Source organism: Oncorhynchus masou, unplaced genomic scaffold (genome assembly GCF_036934945.1).
Source record: "Oncorhynchus masou masou isolate Uvic2021 unplaced genomic scaffold, UVic_Omas_1.1 unplaced_scaffold_1246, whole genome shotgun sequence".
NCBI classification, from domain to species: Eukaryota; Metazoa; Chordata; class Actinopteri; order Salmoniformes; family Salmonidae; genus Oncorhynchus; species Oncorhynchus masou.
The window spans coordinates 72686-94635 of NW_027002277.1; the positions used below are offsets into that span (position 1 = coordinate 72686).

A 21950-nucleotide genomic window follows, 5' to 3' on the forward strand; every position below is an offset into this window, starting at 1 on the left:
CAATAACCTGTATTTATTCATGATATATGATAAGTAATTGTCTAAACATTAACAATGATTCGTATTTGTTCATATTTAAGTAACATTTGCATTAAATATGGGTTTTTAAACCATGTTCCAAGATAAAATAAATGGCCACAATGAAAATCATATTGTGTATTGGTTATATAAAGCAAAACATATTGTGGGTGCTGCAGCAAAAGTATTGTGGAGTATACTCAGTAGGGTTTGCAGAATATATATACTGTATATTCCTCAATGTTGATGGATGAGTCTTGGGTGGATAAGTCTTTGAACATATTCCAATCATTTGTCGCAAAGCAATCCTGAGGCATTGAATACGCCTCCCCTGTCCAGTACCTCACAATTCTCTGTTTTGGTTGCTCCATGGAACAGAGAAAAGTGAACTTATTGAGTCGAAACTTGTCAAGGATGTTTGTATACCCGTGGGTCCAGCACACTATTTCCTCATAGGACAGGAGACATGATAATGGTGCTTTGGGAGCAGGGTCAACTTTATAATAAGCTAATTCTCCTCGAGCCAAATTTAAACATATTCTTTAGCATAGGGCTTTTATTTTCTGCAAAATCACACTAATCCCATTGAAAGCAAGCTTCTAGCCTAAAGCTCAAAGAGAGGGCAAACAGGAGTGACCGTCAGCTGATCACAAAGGTCAGATGGCATAACAATAGAGCTGCTTGGCCACACTAGTAGTAGGTTTGGCGTTGAAAATTAGAAGCAGATGCAGAAAAATACTGCATATCTACGGTAAAAATATGGTAAGCTAAGGACCCTGGGACTGAACACCTCCCTCTGCAACTGGATCCTGGACTTCCTGACGGACCGGCCCCAGGTGGTAAGGGTAGGCAACAACACATCCACCATGCTGACCCTCAACACAGGGGCCCCTCAGGGGTGCGTGCTTAGTCCTCTCCTCTACTCCCTGTTATCCCACGCCCGCGTGGCTGTGTACAACTCCAACACCATCATTAAGTTTGCCGACGACATGTCGGTGGTAGGCCTGATCACCGATGAGACAGCCTATTGGTGCCAGCACAACAATCTCTCCCTCAACGTCAGCAAGACAAAGGAGCTGATCGTGGACACACCAACACAGTCGTGAAGAGGGCACAACAGCGCCTCTGGGTTCAATCCCAGTCGTGAAGAGGGCACACAGCCTGGGTTCGATCCCCGAGAGACCCATGTGTCGGTGCACAATTGGCCCAGCGTCGTCTGGTTTAGGGGAGAGTTTGGCCAGTCGGGATGTCCTTGTCCCATCGCGCTCTAGTGACTCCTGTGGGCACCAGTTGTCATGTGTTTCCTCCGACACATTGGTGCTGCTGGCTTCCGGGTTAAGCGAGCAGTGTGTCAAGAAGCCGTGTGGTTTGGCAGGGCCGTGTTTCGGAGGACGCATGGCTTTAGACCTTCGCCTCTACCGAGGCGGTACGGGAGTTGCAGCGATGGGACAAGACTAACTAACTGGATACCACGGAATTGGGGAGAAAAAGGGGTAAAAAATGTACAAAAAACACACACAAAAAAACAGGTGCACCATTGAGAGTATCTTGACTGACTGCATCACCGCCGGGTATGGCAACTGCTCGGCATCTGACCGCAAGGCGCTAGATGTTTCCACTTCACAATAACAGCCCTTACAGTTGGCCGGGGCAGCTCTAGCAGTAGTAGAAATTTGACGAACTGACTTGTTGGAAAGGTGGCATCCTATGACGATGCCACGTTGAAAGTCACTGAGCTCTTCAGTGAGGCCATTCTACTGCTAATGTTTTTCTATGGAGATTGTATGGCTGTGTGCTCGATTTTATACACCTGTCAGCAACGGATGTGGCTGAAATAGCCAAATCCACTCATTTGAAGGGGTGTCCATATACTTTTGGCCATGTAGTGTACATCTACAGTTTAAAACACAAAATGTGTTTAAAGTGCTCCCAGGTTGCTGAAAAAGGGTCATGTGCTGTCCACTAGATTTTACGTCATGCAAGAAACATCATCTGAAAGACCAACATTCCCAGTCACGGTTGGTTGTGATACAGCTTGGAATCAAATCATGGTCTGTAGTGACACTTCTAGCACTGAGATACAGTGCCTTAGACCGCTGTGATACAGCCTGGAATCGAACCCTCTAGGGTGTCTGTTGTGATGCCTCTAGCACTGAGATGCAATGCCTTAGATACAGCCTGGAATTTCCTTAGATACAGCCTGGACTTGAACCAGGGTCTGTAATGACGCCTCTAGCACTGAGATGCAGTGCCTTAGACTGCTGTGATACAGCCTGGCATCAAACCAGGGTCTATAGTGTTTTAGAACACTGTAATACAGCCTAGAATAGAACCAGGGTATCTGTAGTGACACCTCCAGCACTGAGATGCAGCACCTTAGATACAGCCTGGAATTGAACCAGGGTCTGAAGTGACACCTCTAGCACTGAGATGCTGTGCCTTATTCCACTGCGCCACTCGGAAGCCCATCATTCACCATTCACCACCGGAAGCCCATCATTCACCACCGGAAGCCCATCATTCACCTCCGGAAGCCCATCATTCACCTCCGGAAGCCCATCATTCACCTCCGGAAGCCCATCATTCACCTCCGGAAGCCCATCATTCACCACCGGAAGCCCATCATTCACCTCCGGAAGCCCATCATTCACCTCCGGAAGCCCATCATTCACCCGGAAGCCCATCATTCACCACCGGAAGCCCATCATTCACCTCCGGAAGCCCATCATTCACCACCGGAAGCCCATCATTCACCACCGGAAGCCCATCATTCACCACCAGAAGCCCATCATTCACCACCGGAAGCCCATCATTCACCTCCGGAAGCCCATCATTCACCTCCGGAAGCCCATCATTCACCTCCGGAAGCCCATCATTCACCACCGGAAGCCCATCATTCACCTCCGGAAGCCCATCATTCACCTCCGGAAGCCCATCATTCACCTCCGGAAGCCCATCATTCACCTCCGGAAGCCCATCATTCCCACCGGAAGCCCATCATTCACCTCCGGAAGCCCATCATTCACCACCGGAAGCCCATCATTCACCACCGGAAGGTAATTTGAAAGAAAACCAACTGCATATTTAAATAATAGTTACATGTGATGAATGTTTTGTTCTTACCTGGTTTTGTGCCAGTCGGCTGTGGGTTATTCTGACAGCAGCCAGCTGGATGACAGGAAGCAAGCTGGTCTTTTAACATCAGTGGAACAGCCACAAATCTCCCCCATGTGAAATAATGAGTTGTATACATAATTAGCCCTGGGCTGGTAAAATATTATTCTACTCCCCAGTGGAACCTAAAAACATGATGTCAAGTTGATATGCTGCTTCAATGTATTCGTACCACACATCAACTTAAAGATGTACTATGCAGAAATCTCTCAACCATTTTCCTGGCTCCTAAATTCTAGTAGTTCACCTCATTTCAGTCTAATTTCACAATGACAAGCAGTTATTGTGTAGAGAATCATTTTACCATCTCAACCACTATAGAAATATATTTTACACAACCAAATAATGTTCAGCTGTTTTGAAGCTGGTGGACTACAGACACCCTGGTTCGAGTCCCAATTAAAAAGATACAAAAACTCAACTTCAGAACAGGGAAGCATAGAAATTGCACACATGGAACAGATCTACACCTTCTTGGACTTTCTTTCAATGAGACTGACAGATCCATAACGCATATTTCTGTGTGAATGTGTGTCAGGTTTGCCCCCCCCCCCCAAAAAAAGTGACACGTTGTCGCTTTAAAATAGAATGTCATTATATCACCGAGAAAATGCAAGGAATCAAAAATGTGGCATACGTCTCAAATTTCCAAGGAGCACAAAAAGTGCTTAGAATAGCGGAACATATGACAAGTTGCCTCTTTTGTGACGTGAAACGACTTTGGAACACTGCGCTCTGCTCCGAATCTTTAGTCTCCGTGAAGCTTGTGGCAAACCTGAAGGAAGCAACGTGCCCGTCCTTCACAGTGACTCGGATGTTCAGTTGTGCTCAGCTCAACGCTGTGGTCGCTGTTGTCAGTTTTGAGGGGCTGAATGGAGCACATCGAAGACGTGTGAAACTTACTCGTCAGTTGTAAGTGTCCCAATCGCGCGCCACTCGATACTAACTTTTGAGCGCGCGAATAGTAGAGACGCTTGAGAGAAGAGGACGGTCACGTGTTTTGTAAAACAGAAGTCCCGAGTTCGAGTCAGGTATGTGTCTAATCAGGGGAAAGTGGTCATCGCTAAGTAAGCAGCATGACGTTATTTACTCGGATACATTCACACTGACATAGTCTGCTTCATATTCAGTTATTGTTTTGAAATGAAAAAAAAAAAACATAGATGTATTTTGTTGGTCCATTTTATACAACTTGATTTCATGTGGCATAAACAAAAGCACAACATTTTGCAGTACAATATATGAGACAAGTGTGGGAGCATTATTTGTGGGGGTTTTTCTGTGTGAATGTGTGTCAGGTTTGCACAAAAACGTTACACATTGTAGCTTTAAAATAGAATGTCATTAAATTAAAGTATATTTGATGTGATATATTCGTTTATACACTGGAACAGTGGTAAGGCATCTTCACTGTATGTATTATCTCATGATTTTTTCAGGTACCCTAACTGGTTAAAACTAACTGGTTAAAAAATATATAATTTTACACTAGGAGCATTGCTAACGTTTCTCTATGGTGTGGATTCTTTCATGTTCTTTCAATTGCCTTAATGAGGTAAAACTCTTTAAGCACAGGGAGCATTGGTATGGCTTCTCTCCTGTGTGTATTCTCTCATGCATTTTCAGGTTCCCTAACTTTGTAAAACTCTTTCCGCACTGAGAACAGTGATGAGGCTTCTCGCCTGTGTGTATTCTCTTATGCATTTTTAGACTCCCTAACTCTGTAAAACTCTTTCCACACAGGGAGCAGTGGAAAGGCTTATCTCCTGTGTGTGTCCTCTCATGTTTTTTCAGGTTACTTAACTCTGTAAAAGTCTTTCCACACAGGGAGCAGCGGAAAGGCTTCTCCCCTGTGTGTATTCTCTTATGTATTTTCAGACTCCCTAACTCTGTAAAAGTCTTCCCACACTGACAGCAGTGATGAGGCTTCTCGCCTGTGTGTGTCCGCTCGTGCCTTTTCATGTTGCCTAACTCTGTAAAACTCTTCCCGCACAGTGAGCAGTGGAAAGGCTTCTCTCCTGTGTGTGTTCTCTCATGCGATTTCAGGTACCCTAACTTGGTAAAACTCATTCCACATTGAGAGCATTCGTAAGGCTTCTCTCCTGTGTGTATTCTCTCGTGTATTTTCAGGTTCCCTAACTGGGTAAAACTCTTCCCACACTGGGAGCAGTGATGAGGCTTCTCTCCTGTGTGTGTCCTCTCATGTCTTCTCAGGTTTCCTAACTTGGTAAAACTCTTCCCGCAGTGGGAGCAGTCGTGTGGTTTTGCTGGTTTGGACGTCTCTGGTTCCTCTGAGTCTGATCTTTCTCCTGCCAAAGACAAACAGAGGGTTTATTTAAACAGAGAGACCTGAATAAACACTAATTGAAAACACTATTGAACTTCACTGTTGTTATGCAAATCATTTGTGGCATAAGCAAACATTTCAGGTCAAACAGTCATATAAAACATCTACCAGAATTAGTTTGAAAAGGTATTAGAAACTGGATTGAAAGGGGATTGGAAACAGTCTGAGAAGGGTATTGGAAACAGTCTGAGAAGGGATTGGAAACAGTCTGAGAAGGGGTTTGGAAACAGTCTGAAAGGGGTTTGGAAACAGTCTGAGAAGGGGTTTGGAAACAGTCTGAGAAGGGGATTAAAACAGTCTGAGAAGGGGATTGAAACAGTCTGAGAAGGGGATTGGAAACAGTCTGAGAAGGGGATTGGAAACAGTCTGAGAAGGGGATTGGAAACAGTCTGAGAAGGGGATTGGAAACAGTCTGAGAAGGGGATTGGAAACAGTCTGAGAAGGGGTTGGAAACAGTCTGAGAAGGGGTTTGGAAACAGTCAAGGGGGTTGGAAACAGTCTGAGAAGGGGATTGGAAACAGTCTGAGAAGGGGATTGGAAACAGTCTGAGAAGGAGATTGGAAACAGTCTGAGAAGGGGATTGGAAACAGTCTGAAAGGGGATTGGAAACAGTCTGAGAAGGAGAAGGGGATTGGAAACAGTCTGAGAAGGGGATTGGAAACAGTCTGATTGAAAACAGGAGATTGGAAACAGTCTGAGAAGGGGATTGGAAACAGTCTGAGAAGGGGATTGGAAACAGTCTGAGAAGGGGATTGGAAACAGTCTGAGAAGGGGATTGGAAACAGTCTGAGAAGGGGATTGGAAACAGTCTGAGAAGGGGATTGGAAACAGTCTGAGAAGGGGATTGGAAACAGTCTGAGAAGGGGATTGGAAACAGTCTGAAAGGTCTGAGAAGGGGATTGGAAACAGTCTGAGAAGGGGATTGGAAACAGTGAGAAGGGGATTGGGGAGAAGGGGATTGGAAACAGTCTGAAAGGGGATTGGAAACAGTCTGAGAAGGGGATTGGAAACAGTCTGAGAAGGGGATTGGAAACAGTCTGAGAAGGGGATTGGAAACAGTCTGAGAAGGGGAAACAGTTGAGAAGGGGATTGGAAACAGTCTGAGAAGGGGATTGGAAACAGTCTGAAAGGGGATTGGAAACAGTCTGAGAAGGGGATTGGAAACAGTGAGAAGGGGATTGGAAACAGTCTGAGAAGGGGATTGGAAACAGTCTGAGAAGGGGATTGGAAACAGTCTGAGAAGGGGATTGGAAACAGTCTGAGAAGGGGATTGGAAACAGTCTGAGAAGGGGATTGGAAACAGTCTGAAAGGGGATTGGAAACAGTCTGAGAAGGGATTGGAAACAGTCTGAGAAGGGGATTGGAAACAGTCTGAGAAGGGATTGGAAACAGTCTGAGAAGGGGATTGGAAAGGGGATTGGAAACAGTCTGAAAGGGGATTGGAAACAGTCTGAGAAGGGGATTGGAAACAGTCTGAGGGGATTGGAAACAGTCTGAGAAGGGGATTGGAAACAGTCTGAAAAACAGTCTGAGAAGGGGATTGGAAACAGTCTGAGAAGGGGATTGGAAACAGTCTGAGAAGGGGTCTCATTGGAAACAGTCTGAGAAGGGGATTGGAAACAGTCTGAAAGGGGATTGGAAACAGTCTGAGAAGGGTCTGATTGGAAACAGTCTGAGAAGGGGATTGGAAACAGTCTGAGAAGGGGATTGGAAACAGTCTGAGAAGGGGATTGGAAACAGTCTGAGAAGGGGATTGGAAACAGTCTGAGAAGGGGATTGGAAACAGTCTTGTCTGAAAGGAAACAGTCTCATTGGAAACAGTCTGAGAAGGGGATTGGAAACAGTCTGAGAAGGGGATTGGAAACAGTCTGAGAAGGGGATTGGAAACAGTCTGAGATTGGTCTGAGAAGGGGATTGGAAACAGTCTGAAAGGGGATTGGAAACAGTCTGAGAAGGGGATTGGAAACAGTCTGAGAAGGGGATTGGAAACAGTCTGAGAAGGGGATTGGAAACAGTCTGAGAAGGGGATTGGAAACAGTCTGAGAAGGGGATTGGAAACAGTCTGAGAAGGGGATTGGAAACAGTCTGAGAAGGGGATTGGAAACAGTCTGCAGTCTGAGAAGGGGATTGGAAACAGTCTGAGAAGGGGATTGGAAACAGTCTGAGAAGGGGATTGGAAACAGTCTGAGAAGGGGATTGGAAACAGTCTGAGAAGGGGATTGGAAACAGTCTGAGAAGGGGATTGGAAACAGTCAGTCTGAGAAGGGGATTGGAAACAGTCTGAGAAGGGGATTGGAAACAGTCTGAGAAGGGGATTGGAAACAGTCTGAGAAGGGGATTGGAAACAGTCTGAGAAGGGGATTGGAAACAGTCTGAGAAGGGGATTGGAAACAGTCTGAAAGGGGATTGGAAACAGTCTGAGAAGGGGATTGGAAACAGTCTGAGAAGGGGATTGGAAACAGTCTGAGAAGGGGATTGGAAACAGTCTGAGAAGGGGATTGGAAACAGTCTGAGAAGGGGATTGGAAACAGTCTGAGAAGGGGATTGGAAACAGTCTGAGAAGGGGATTGGAAACAGTCTGAGAAGGGGATTGGAAACAGGATTGGAAACAGTCTGAGAAGGGGATTGGAAACAGTCTGAGAAGGGGATTGGAAACAGGATTGGAAACAGTCTGAGAAGGAGATTGGAAACAGTCTGAGAAGGGGGAAACAGTCTGAGAAGGGGATTGGAAACAGTCTGAGAAGGGGATTGGAAACAGTCTGAGAAGGGGATTGGAAACAGTCTGAGAAGGGGATTGGAAACAGTCTGAGAAGGGGATTGGAAACAGGTATTGGAAACAGTCTGAGAAGAAAACAGTCTGAAAGGGATTGGAAACAGGATTGGAAACAGTCTGATTGGAAACAGTCTGAGAAGGGGATTGGAAACAGTCTGAGAAGGGTTGGAAACAGTCTGAAACAGTCTGTAAAGGTTGGATTAGAAACAGTCTCAAAAGGGATTGAAACTGAGAAGGGGATTAGAAACAGTCTGAAAGGGGATTAGAAACAGTCAATCATCTGTAAAGGTATTAGAAACAGTCTGTAAAGGTATTAGAAACAGGCTGCATCAATTCAATCATGTTGAAGTAAATTCCCCTACAACTATTATACTTAGTTTCAGACACTCTATTGTCCTTCTGTAAGTTTAAAGAGATCCTCCTTTACTTTTGAATACTTTTTTTCCTGAAAGTAGAGCTCACTAGCCAAATGTGGTCCCTGGAAAATTGCGTACTACGTCACATGTAGATTTGTGCACCACGTCATTACTCTCCCTCTGCTCTGCTGTGGGTGCAGGATGAGCCTCTTGCTGGCCGTCACTCATATGGCGAGGGACTGTAGCTCATTTGTCGAACTTGAATTGCTACGAGGGGGAAAATGTGGCAGCACAAGTTCCAGAGAAAGTGTCACTTTCAAACTAGGGATTTCCGTGGCTAATTGAGGTAAGATATTAATTCTGCATGTATGAACTACACATTGGCACATCCAGCCCAAAGAGGAAGGTTTAGAAACTATAGATTTCCGTGGCTAATTGAGGTAAGATATTAATTATGCATGTATGAACTACACATTGACATGTTCAGCCCAAAGAGGAAGGTTTAGAAAAGTGCTTTAAGAAAGTAGTGGAAGTGCCCTGTCATTTTGTCACACAAAAAAAAAACAGATCATTAAAATATTTTGAGGACGGTGGATAATAGAAGTTCATATAAGTAGCAAGTAAAAGTAGACCTAACAATAACGTATAGTGTTTTAACTGATATTCAATTGTGTTTATGAGTTATTTAGTGATTAAAAGTTATCATTCTGTTCACCCCCCCCCCAAAAAAATCAAGCCTTTTATTTCCATTTGCTGGAACCAGCCCTCTCCCCCACTGAGCACCGACGGACACCAGACATCCATGGACGTGGAAATACAGTATAGCAGGCAGAGCACTGTTTACTTTACTGCAGTTTATTCTACTTTACTGTGGAGTAGAAGCAGAATATTTGGTTGTTTAGCTATCTGTAAGAGGCTTCCAGGAGAATCTGGAAACGCAGCCACTTCCTGAATGTAAAAGTCAACAACAACAAAAAAGAACGTTCCAATGGCAGATTGAGCCGTTAACATTTTTTTTACAGTACTGAACAACATATTCAAGTGTAGGACTTCAGTTGAAGAACTCTTCAAAACGACACATTAGTTCAACAACTTCAGTGTTTGTGCCCTGTTTTTTAAAGACGGTTCTCACTGTAGCTGTTTTTACCAATAATGCTGGGGTATTTGCACTAGCGTTGCTTTTGCACAAAAAAAAACTGAACAGTCAGAAGCCAGAAGTGAAATAAAATTACATTTTAACTTGCTGAGTTGGTGAGCTGGACTTATTGGTCTTTCAAACGAGAAATGTAAGACACAAATAGCTAAAGGAACGTATTATTAAACGGACTTTCCAAACTTCCAGAACCCACTTTCTCTCTGCTTTCAAAATAAAAGTTATTACTTTTTTTGTGCACGTATGGCACACTTGCAGGACTTTTATTTTGACAAAAGCAGCTGTACTCACTGGTGATCATCAGATCTTGTTCAGTCTCCTCCTCCTCTCCTTCCTTTTCCTCTCTAGAAGGCTCTTCCTCTTTTTTCAATATAATATCCTCCTCCTCTTCCTCCTTTTTCATTCTGAAAGCTTCTACCTCCTCTTCTGCCACTGTGACAGCCTCTATCCCCTCTTCCACGCTGATATCCTCGTCTTCCTCCGCTTTAATTCTAAAAGCATCCATATCCTCCTCTTCCACTGTGACAGACTCTATCCACTCTTCCTCTTTTACCCCAAACGTTTCTTTCTCCTCTTTCACTGTAACATCCTCCTCCTCCTCTTTTATCGTTTTGAAAGCCCCTTCCTCTCCTTGCATGGTAATATCCTCGTCTTCCTCTTTTACGACAATGTTCAGCCCCAGAGCTTCTTTCTCCGTCCAACAGACCTCCTCTTCTTTAGCTGAGTAGCTTACTGAGCTCATGGTCGGGGATTTCAGCTAGCTAGCTAGTTAGCATTAGCGACTAGCTTAGTGCTAGTTTGACTATCAATTTCAACAAATTGTTAATTACGTTTAAGTTAACTAACGTTACTAGATACGTAAACAGAATTGTGTTTAAAACAGAGTATTATATCCAAAATGGGCTAAGGCGCTTCAGTATTTCGCTTTTCTGTTGTCGAGCAAGCTACCGAAGTGGTTAAATTAGCAGCTTTGTTTTTGAAGTGTCCCGTCCACGAGATTATGCGTCACGCTAGAAGCATTCACCTGAAACTCAGAACGCCATCTGCTGACTGGAGTGGGTAACGCAGTTTAGAAAAATATTCACGACATTGTTTATTCTGGCCGACAGTGTCATAAAAAAAAACATTTTATCCTTTGCCAAGATATTCCATCCACCTGACAGGTCAAATACAGTGAAAACAGAGAAATCAACCACAGAGAGACAGATTTCTCTGTTTTCACATTATTTTGATTTTGATTTCTGTCTTATTTTGTCTCTATAATGTGTGTTGTGACTTTGTTAAATGCAATTTAAATAAATTGTCATTTGATCTAGATGGGGAAAAAGAAACAAACATATATTTTTTAAACAATTACTATTCTAGTATTCATTCATAATGTACATACTCATATTCAGGTCTGTCTGCACAGAGGAAAGTATTGGCTCTACTTAGAAGTCAGACACAACATTGTGCTAATTTTGAAAATGTGTTTTTACGACATTGTTGGCCAGAATAAACAATTTAGTTTATGTTTTATCCTTTTTTTTTTACAATCAGCACCTGTGTTTCCTCTGACATGTTGGAGTAATACTGATGGTAACAATCATGAGGTAGTGAATGTTTTTCATGTCAACAAAATGTTCTCGGAACACGGAACCTCAACACATTTTCATACACCTTTATCTTGACGACTAGAAACACAAATTAACTCAATTAAATTAAACAACTAAATTCAAGAGGTTTCAAGGTGAAAATAAAACTCACATTATTATTTGCAATCTTGCCTCATCGACAACGGGCTTGGGAGAGGTGAAGGTCGAGTCATGCGTCCTCTGAAAGATGACCCCGCCAACCGCACTTTTTAACTCCCGCCCGCTTAACCCGGAAGCCAGCTGCACCAATGTGTCAGAAGAAACACTGTTCAACTGACGACATATGTCAGCCTGCAGGACTCCATAAGAAGTCACTAGAGCGCAATGAGCCAAGTAAAGCCCTCCCCTAACGCTGTGCCAATTGTGCGCCACCCTATGGGAATCCCGGTCACGGCCATTGTGACACAGTCTGGCTCTGTAGCGACAACTCAATCACTGCAATGCAGTGCCGTGCCTTGGACGGCTGCGCCAATCAGGAGACCCCAAGAAATGCACATTCTATTCATCCATTTAATGATGAACATTTTGCAATTTCCAAATCAAATATTTACATACAAATTAAAACAGGACATAACAGACTGAGTTACATTCTAAAAGTATCTGGTTTTAAATGCACAGTGGTGGAAAAAGTCCTCAATTGTCAAACTTGACTAAAAATTCAAAGGAAAATTAAATGCTATGCATCAAATTCCTGATATTAAGCAAACCAGAAGGCACAATGTTCTTGTTTATAAAAATGTACGGACAACCAGGGCTCCAACACGAAGACATCATTTACCAGTACAGGGTCCAGTACAGAGGGGCTCCAACACGAAGACATCATTTACCAGTACAGGGTACCAGTACAATGTGGAGGCTCCAACACGAAGACATCGTTTACCAGTACAGGGTACCAGTACAGAGGGGGCTCCAACACGAAGACATCGTTTACAAACACAGTATTTGTATTTTTTGATTCCACCAGACCAGAGGCTGACAACGCGTTGTATCGATAAATGAATGAACTGCCTGAGCATTCAAAACGTAACAAGGAGGTTTGGATGTCAGTATGGAGTAAAAGCACTTTATTTTCTTTAGGAACGTCATCAAATCAAATGGTATTTGTCACATGCACAGAATACAGTGAAATGCTGACTTACAAGCCCGTAACAACAATGTGGAGGCTGTATACAGGAGGTACCAGTACAGAGTCAATGTGGAGGCTATATACAGGGGGTACCAGTACAGAGTCAATGTGGAGGCTATATACAGGGGGTACCAGTACAGAGTCAATGTGGAGGCTGTATACTGGTTACCAGTACAGAGTCTATGTGGAGGCTATATACAGGGGTACCAGTACAGAGTCAATGTGGAGGCTATATACAGGGGGACCAGTACAGAGTCAATGTGGAGGCTATATACAGGGGTACCAGTACAGAGTCTATGTGGAGGCTATATACAGTGGGTACCAGTACAGTGAGTCAATGTGGAGGCTATATACAGGGGGTACCAGTACAGAGTCTTGATGCTAGTGAGTACCAGTACAGAGTCAATGTGGAGGCTATATACAGGGGGTACCAGTACAGAGTCAATGTGGAGGTTGTATACAGGGGGTACCAGAGTCAATGTGGAGGCAGAGTCAATGTGGAGGCTATATACAGGGGGTACCAGTACAGAGTCAATGTGGAGGTGTAGTGGCCAATAGATTCAAACATGACACGACCAAGAACTTTCAATTCAATGATAGACTTTTAATACATCCGTATCATAAGTCGGAGAGCCCCGCGAAACACTGACCCACACCTCCAGAGCTCTCCCTCTCCCTTTTATCTCCATGCATACATCTTTAGTTCATCCTCCAATGCAAATACAGTTACATCCAATCCGGTCTTGTTTGTTCAGACCAGTAACACCCACATCTGCTTTCGGCAGATTACAAGACCCTTGCTGTTCCTAAAACTAATATACGTCCCTCTAACCTATGACCTATGCTTTGACCCTGTAATTAGCTCCATGTGTTCTTTTGTATGTGTGTCTTTATCTCATCAGCAGACTGTGTGTTTCCTCTAGTTTTTGGTGTGTCCAGCCGTCTTGGCGCCTACATGTCTCCTTCTCTTCATGTGGTCTGTTTAGTGTTCAACTATTCTATACATCTATGGCCTCCTCTGGTCATCTCTCCTATACAATGGACAATGTATTTTACCAGAATGGCAAATGCACTCTATAAGTGTATCTCTTTCTTGTGTTACTATATTTATGCTCCTCCATATATGTCTATCTCCCAAAGAGGCTATATACAGGGGGTACCGGTACAGAGTCAATGTGGAGGCTATATACAGGGGGTACCAGTACAGAGTCAATGTGGAGGCTATATACAAGGGGTACTGGTACAGAGTCAATGTGGAGGCTATATACAGGGGGTACATCCAGAGTCAATGTGGAGGTTATATACAGGGGGTACCAGTACAGAGTCAATGTGGAGGTTATATACAGGGGGTACTGGTACAGAGTCATGTTAGTCAAGGTAATTGAAGTAATATGTACATTTAGGTTAAAGTGACTATGCATAGACAATAAACAGAGAATAGAAGCAGCGTAAAGGGGACGATGACCTTGATGAAAGCCCCCAATATAATGAAACACTGACCTTGATGAAAGCCCCCAACTGAAGGAAACACTGACCTCTATGAAAGCCCCTCAACATAAGGAAACACTGACCTTGATGAAAGCCCTCAACATAAGGAAACACTGACCTCTATGAAAGCCCCCAACATAATGAAACACTGACCTTGATGAAAGCCCCAACATGAGGAAACAACATGAAAGGAAACACTGACCTCTATGAAAGCCCCCCCCAACATAAGGAAACACTGACACTTTGATGAAAGCTCCCTCAACTGAAGGAAACACTGACCTCTATGAAAGCTCCCCAACTGAAGGAAACACTGACCTCTATGAAAGCCCCCAACATTAAAGAAAAACTGAAGGAAACCTCTATGAAAGCCCCCTCAACATAATGAAACACTGACCTTGATGAAAGCCCCCAACTGTGTATAAGAAACACTAGTTTACCTTGATGAAAGTTAGATTACCCCAACTGAAGGAAACACTTCTAACTGAAAGCCCCCAACATAATGAAACACTGATCCTCTATAAATCTGCTGAAGGAAACACTGACCTGTATGTCTCAAGGTAAGATACAATTTTAGTTTGCGTAAATGTTTGATTTACGGGTGGTCCCGGAAATCTAACCCACTTTATCCTGGTGTTGCAATGCTCTACAAGACGCATGGCAAGGTTATAGATACTTTACACATTCACATAGTGTAGCCCCAATTTTATAATATGATTTATAAAGCATCCCGACATTTATAAAGGTTCTATGTCATCATTTGTGGGTTATGTCACATTCACATAGTGTTTATGTTTATAAATCATGACATAAGGTTGATTTGCCATTCATTTATGAACCCTTTATAAAACATGACATAAGGTTCTAGATGATTTGTGACACATTCACATAGTGTTTATGAAGGCCTTATGAACCCTTTATAAAACATGACATAAGGTGCAAGATGATTTGTGACACATTCACATAGTGTTTATGAAGGCCTTATGAACCCTTTATAAGCTGTAGGTCATTTATCTTTGTTTCATAGCACAGTTTATTCTTATTTTTTTCAGTTTTAGTCACATGACTTCAGTAGCCAATCGGCTGTGCAGCCAGACTTATTTGTCATTCCTTTTGCCTCATCCCTCTCAACCATACCATTGTTCAATTCCTCATCAATCCACAAGGTTTGGACAGTATTTTTACAAGTCGTTTTCTGAACCACTTTCCTATGGGTTAAGAATTTGTTCTTAGTAACTGGGATATTAAAAATGAATGTGTCAAAATCTGGTTGCTCCTCATTACACACCACAGACCAACAAATATTATTCACATCTTCAACGTAGGAATCACTACAATACCTCTTGTATCACCTCTTATACACTATGTTAGGCCCAGACTCTAGATTTCCTACATATGACTACTATATTGTGATCACTACATCCTGATGGATTTGAATACTGCTTTCAAACAAATTTCTGCAGATTTAGTAAAGATGTGATCAATACATGTGTATGATTTCATTCCTGTGCTGTTTGTAACTACCCTGGTTTGATCCAGATAACCTGAACCGGGATACAGGCACTAGTTACAGGTGAAGAGTATTCCTGAGTGGACAGCTTGATGAAAACCCGTAAATGGGCTTTAGTCACCCAGAAAATATACCACTGTTGACATCGCATACATTACCAATCCAGATACACTTCAGCACTTGGTGGTCACACATGTTTTATCCAGAACATTATCCAGATACTGACTGTCAGCACTTGGTGGTCTATAGCAGCTTCCCACCAGAATGGGCTTTAGGTGAGGCAGGTGAACCTGTAGCCATATTACTTCCACAGCATTTGACATCTGATCCTCTCTGAGCTTAACAGGAATATGACTGAGTATAAACAGAGACACCACCCCATTGGAATTTCTGTCTCTCCCATAGAGGTCGTAACCACGCATTGCTACCCTTGGTTCATCGAAAGGTATTCTCTAAGTGAGTTTCAGAGAAAGTATATGAATGTTTTCTGTATCTAGCGACTTACTGATATCATGAACCCTGTTTCTAAGGCTACACGTGTTCACGTGGACTATTTGTAGCACTTGTTTCAGATTCAAATTGTTACAAGCATTTCGCTACACCCGCAATAACATCTGCTAAACACGTGTATGTGACAAATAAAATTTTATTTGGGAAGTGGACAGGCTCATGTTATTAATGTTAGTGCAGGGTGATATATGCACACAGTGGACTTCTTACGAGGGCAAACCGTCTCAATTGTAATAGTATTATTCTGGTTTATAGGCACATGATTGCTGCATACAATAGCTGTTGAATTTACAGAGGCACTCAGGGGAGTTAGAGGAACATAAATAGCTTTAAGGGAATAGACTCTGATGTATTATAAACAATATGATTTAATGTGGCATAACCAAAAACACAAATTCTCAGTCAAAAACACTAAGTCAGAACACAGCCTCTATTCTCTCATGTGACTTCTGGTCCTCTGACTGGGAAAATATCTTTCCACAATGAGAGCAGTCGTATGTCTTCTCCTCCAGAGTGTCTTCTCTTATGGATTTTCAGGCTCCCTACCTGAGTAAAACTACTTCCACAGTGGGATCAGTGGTAGGGCTTTTCTCATGTGTGTGTCCTCTTATGTCTTTTCAGGCTCCGTAACTGAGTAAAGCTCTTTCCACAGTGGGAGCAGTGGAAAGACTTTTCCTCTGTGTGTGTCATCTCATGTGATTTTAGGTACTGTGATCGCAAAAATCTCTTTTCACACTTGGAGCATTGGTAGGGCTTTTCTCCAGTGTGTATTCCTTCATGCCTATTCAAGTTTCCTATCTGGGTAAAACTCTGATCACACTGGGAACATTGGAAAGGCTTCTCTCCTGTGTGTACTGTCTTGTGTGTTTTCAGGCTACCTAACTGAGTAAATCTCTTTCCACACTGAGAGCAGTGGTAGGTCTTCCTCCCTTCTTTATGTATTCCTTCATGCCTTTTCAGGCTCCCTATCTGGGTAAAACTCTTATCACACTGGGAACATTGGAAAGGCTTCTCTCCTGTGTGTGCCATCTCATGACGTTTTAGATTCCCTAACGTAGAAAAACTGTTTCCACATTGAGAGCAGTGGTGTGGTCCTGCTGATTTGGGCGTCTCTGGCTCTGGTTCCCCTAAAGGACTCTTCTCGCTGTCAGAGTGAGAATCTGGTCTCTCTCCTGCCAAAGACAGAGTATTTGGTTAAACAGAGAGACCTGAATGGAACCTCCATTAAATAAAAATGTCTTCCTATTAGGTTTAATCTGGACTATATATCCTTTATTTAACCAGGCAAGTCAAAGAACCATATTTTGTTGCCTTACAAAATCCGGTTATTTTAATTCCAATAACGTTTTTGTTGCCTTACAAAATCATTTTAATTCCAGGTTGAATCATTTGATTGACATAACATGCCTACCACCATGAAGATGCAACACTTTTCTTTGGTGAAACAAACAAGACAAAAAAAACAGAGTGTGCATAGCTATTCGCCGCCCCCCCCCCAAAGTCAATACTTTGTAGAGCAATTACAGTTGGGGTATGTCTCTATAAACTTGGCACATCTAGCCACTGGGATTTTTGCCCATTTTTCATGGCAAAACTTCTCTAGCTCCTTCAAGTTCCGCTGGTGTACAGCAATCTTTAAAGTCATACCACAGATTTTCAATTGGATTGAAGACTGGGCTTTGTCTAGAAATTTCCAAGAAATTTAAAATGTTTCATACTGCTTTAGCAGTATTTTTCCATATATAGACACACCCTATGTGTTTTAATAAAATCAAGTATAGGCACTGAGCTTCTCTGATTTATGCACACTGTTAGATTAAATAATTAGCTAAATATTTAAAATAAATAAAAATAACTCAAGAGTGTTACTGTAATTTAATTATACCAATATGTATTCATTAATTGAATTCCCTTAATCTATTTTATGAGAACTTGTAAGATTCTTGTTTGCATAAAATAGACGGTCTTTTCAATAATAGGTAATATAATTTATTCTTGGAGCGCGCTCCCACGTTACCACGAGCAACAGTTTATATACAATGACATGATGTCATTTCATTGCTTCTAGAATGAATCCCCTCCTCCCGACCTAGAATCAAGTGAGGTTAAAGTTCATTCTAACTTACTAACACACACAACATAACTGAATTAACTTTTGACCCCTCAACATTATCGATCACCACTGAGCTGACAGTTCTAATTAACAGAGAACCTAGGAATGCACTCACTGCCTTATCTAAAACACCCCAGAGCTCAGTTTCGTCGGTTGAACCATAGGTTAACTACCTTATCTGTTTACTTAATCCACAACCCATTTCTTTTTTGGAATGGTGTTCATTAACTTTAATTACTCCTTGTCTGTGTCACACAATCCCGTCTTATGAACTCATATTGTTAATCAAATATAATAAAACAGAATCTAAGTTTAATTAGTTACAGTTCTATTTAAAATGAGAATATTGTTTATTCATTTATTCATAATATTTCTAACAAAGAGGGAGCCAGAGATCAAGATAGCCTAACCAGAGGGGAAAAACCTTGTTCCCAACACTTCTCCTCCTGCTGCTGGCCTTCGCAGATTCTGCCATTCTGCTCCTGTAGTTGCTGGTAATAGGCTACACCAGTGGTCCCCTTCGATTCTCTACAAATATTTTTTCTATTACAGCTTTAGATATGAATTCACCTACAGATCTAATTTTCAATAGCTTCCTTTCAACGTGAGCTCCAAAAATATTTGGACAGATTCTGTTGTTGTTGTGGCTCTGACTTCAGCATTTGAATTTGCAGGACTTTCATTTGAGGGTATTTTCATCCACGTCAGGTGAACCGTTTAAAAAGTACAGCACTTTTTATATTAACGCCCCCCGCACACACACACACACACACACTTTAAGGGACAAAAGTATTGGGACAAATTCAAATAAATAAAAACATTTATAAAAAAAATAAAAAAAATGTTCCCATATTCCTAGCACGCAATGACTACGTTAAGCTTGTGACTGTACAAACTTGTTGGATGCATTTGCGGTTTGTTTTGGTTGTGTTTCAGATTATTTTGTGGCCAATAGAAAAATAAAACTTACTTTATATCCAGAATATCACAAACCCCACTAGTCTGTCAGCAGCGGTGTCTAGTTGCCTACTTGTATAGCCACCTGCCGTTGGTCTGCTGAGCCCGACTCCGAGCTGGGGTAGATCGTTTCAAATCTCAGTGGCCCTTGAACTGTCCCAGAACAGGGCGAGAGGGTTGAACTTACTGCTGCTAAACGGCTGGGTATAATTTGTGTCCCAACAGGAATCTGTTCCAAAAACATTGTAATGTACAATTATTCCAACAAACAACGCATACAAAGTAGCATGAATAATTCACCTAGCTAACTAGCTACCGAATAGGCATCAACTCACCACGTAGCTTATTCTTAATGTTTGTCCGTAGGCTACCAGAGTGAGGACAGACATTTTTCAGAATAAACTCCTTACCCGGCATCTTATTGTGCCGCTATATAACTTCGTATGAGTTGTTTGTTGGCAACCTTGCTATTTACAACGTTTTTGGAACAGATTCATGTTGGAACGTAACACAAATTATACCCACCCCTGCAAAAACTAACGTAGCAGGCGTAAAAGAAACGCAACATGCTGGTGTCAAGGCAAAACCGAGGGGGCGCAGTCGAACAAACAACCGTTCATGATTCCACTCATTTGTTCTTAACTGACTTGCCTAGTAAAATAAAGGTTTAAAATAATAATAATAATAATTGGCTCGGCTAAGAGATTAAAACTCGGATCAGGAATATAAACGTTCTGAGCTCTGATCAACACTGGGAACGCAATAAGTGGGTAAACGCTAGTTAACCAAATAAAAAGTTAAGTAAAACGCAATTTTGCAAATAAAAAGGTGTTGAAAACAATGCTATGGGTCAACTACATCCCTGGTTTTAATGTCTGAATTCCATGGTTCCGTCGGCGAATTTTTTTCTATTTTTAAAACACACACATTAGTTCAACAAGCGTTGAGTTTTTGCCCCGTTTGTAAACCAGTACTCACTGATGTTAATCAGATCTTCTGTCTCCTCTTCCTCCACCCCCAATAAGTCTTCCTCCTCCTCTTTTATTGAGATAGCCTCCTCTTTCACTCCAAAAGGTTCTTCCTCTTCTTTCAACGTGACAGCCTCTATTCCCTCTTCCTCTCCAAAGTGTTCTTTCTCTTCCTTCACTCTAACATCCTCCTCTTCCTCCTGTTTTATTCTGAAAGCTTCCTCTTCTCCTTTCACTGTAATATTCTCCTCTTCTTTTACGACAATGTTCAGTCCCAGAGCTTCTTTCTCCGTCCAGTAGACCTCCTCTTCTTTATCAGGAGGAGAGTAGCTTAGTGAGCTCATGGTCGGAGATGTTAGCTAGTTAGCATTAGCGACAAGCCTCGTGCTAGACTCAGTATCAAACTTAAGTTTTTTGCAAAGTTACCAAGCAAATTACATTCAAGTAAACCAGTAGATACGTAAACATAGTGTTTAAATCACCGAGATTAATATACGAAAAAATTGCCAAAGAAACGTCAATATTTCGGTTTTTAGTTGGCTAGCGAGGTGGTTGAATCAATAACCTTGTTGCTGTTGAAAAAGCGCCCTGTCCACTAGATTATACGTCACGCAAGAGGCATCAACTGGAATACTTAAGTCGCCATCTGCTGGCTGGAGTAACGCAGTTTAAATATTCACTACGTTGCTTATTCTGTCGTAAGTCATTGCAAAACAACCAGAGCTCATGTTTTCTCTTACATCTTACCAGTACTTTTCTCTATGCAATTACATCATGTTTTATTTTATTTGTAATTAAATATTATCTTATGTTGTTGTTGTCTATAATAGTTGTGTAAAGTCTCATGTATTCATGTGTTTTATGTGTATCCCAGGATGAGTTGCTGCAGCAATTGTAACAGTATCTATAGTACATAGTCCCTATAGTACATTACACACTTACCTCCCGTCAGTAACCGGTTATGGTATAAAGAGTATAGAGATAATGTAAATAAAAATAAACTTATCGATGTTATGGATGAGCGCGTTGTTTGTTCTGTTTCTCCATCGCTGTAGCTTCCGGGTATGCTGGATAAGGATCCGAGCTAAGGGAATTGGTCTGACTTTGTAATGCTTGTTCCGAATGGCTCATTAATATAAATAGGCATATTGAAAGACACCATGTCAGAAGTGATATAAGTTTTTGTAAATGTTATTATTACAAAGATATTATATATTGTTTAATTTAAAAAAGTGTTGCAATGTAAATACTTTAGTATGTTTAGTTGAATGTAAAACGTAGGTTTGAATAGGTAATTGCTTAATTACTTAGTGTTAATTGTTCTGATGGTTACAAAAGGAGCCTCTCTTTCAGTTCATTGAAGAGGCATGTTGGATTGAGCTGTGGATTGGTGTAAACTGTCCTCAAGGCATGTTGGATTGAGCTGTGGATTAGTTTAAACTGTCCTCAAGGCATTTTGGATTGAGCTGTGGATTGGTTTAAACTGTCCTCAAGGCATTTTGGAGTGAGCTGTGGATTAGTTTAAGCTGTCCTCAAGGCATTTTGGATTGAGCTGTGGATTGGTTTAAACTGTCCTCAAGGCATTTTGGATTGAGCTGTTTGATTGGTTTAAGCTGTCCTCAAGGCATTTTGGATTGAGCTGTGGATTGGTTTAAACTGTCCTCAAGGCATTTTGGATTGAGCTGTTTGATTGGTTTAAACTGTCCTCAAGGCATTTTGGATTGAGCTGTGGATTGGTTTAAGCTGTCCTCAAAAGGTATACTTGTAATGGCAGTACGGTTGTTTTTCTTCCGGAATCACTGTGTAAATAAACACCCAGAAGCACA

General features: G+C 42.0%; 2 protein-coding genes across 2 annotated transcripts; both read right to left on the reverse strand.

Annotated features, from left to right (window-relative positions):
* Positions 1 to 4402: 4402 nt before the first annotated feature.
* LOC135530064 (zinc finger protein 436-like) lies at positions 4403 to 10781 on the reverse strand. The gene is made up of 2 exons (XM_064958451.1): positions 10113 to 10781; positions 4403 to 5501 (listed from the first exon to the last, which is right to left on the reverse strand). The coding sequence occupies exons 1-2, from the start codon at positions 10561 to 10563 to the stop codon at positions 4693 to 4695; spliced, it is 1260 nt and encodes a 419-aa protein (XP_064814523.1). The 5' UTR covers positions 10564 to 10781; the 3' UTR covers positions 4403 to 4692.
* Positions 10782 to 16272: 5491 nt separating this feature from the next.
* Positions 16273 to 20706, reverse strand: LOC135530066 (gastrula zinc finger protein XlCGF17.1-like). Its single transcript, XM_064958453.1, has 2 exons — positions 20135 to 20706; positions 16273 to 17258 (listed from the first exon to the last, which is right to left on the reverse strand). The coding sequence occupies exons 1-2, from the start codon at positions 20466 to 20468 to the stop codon at positions 16678 to 16680; spliced, it is 915 nt and encodes a 304-aa protein (XP_064814525.1). The 5' UTR covers positions 20469 to 20706; the 3' UTR covers positions 16273 to 16677.
* Between the last annotated feature and the right edge of the window lie 1244 nt (positions 20707 to 21950).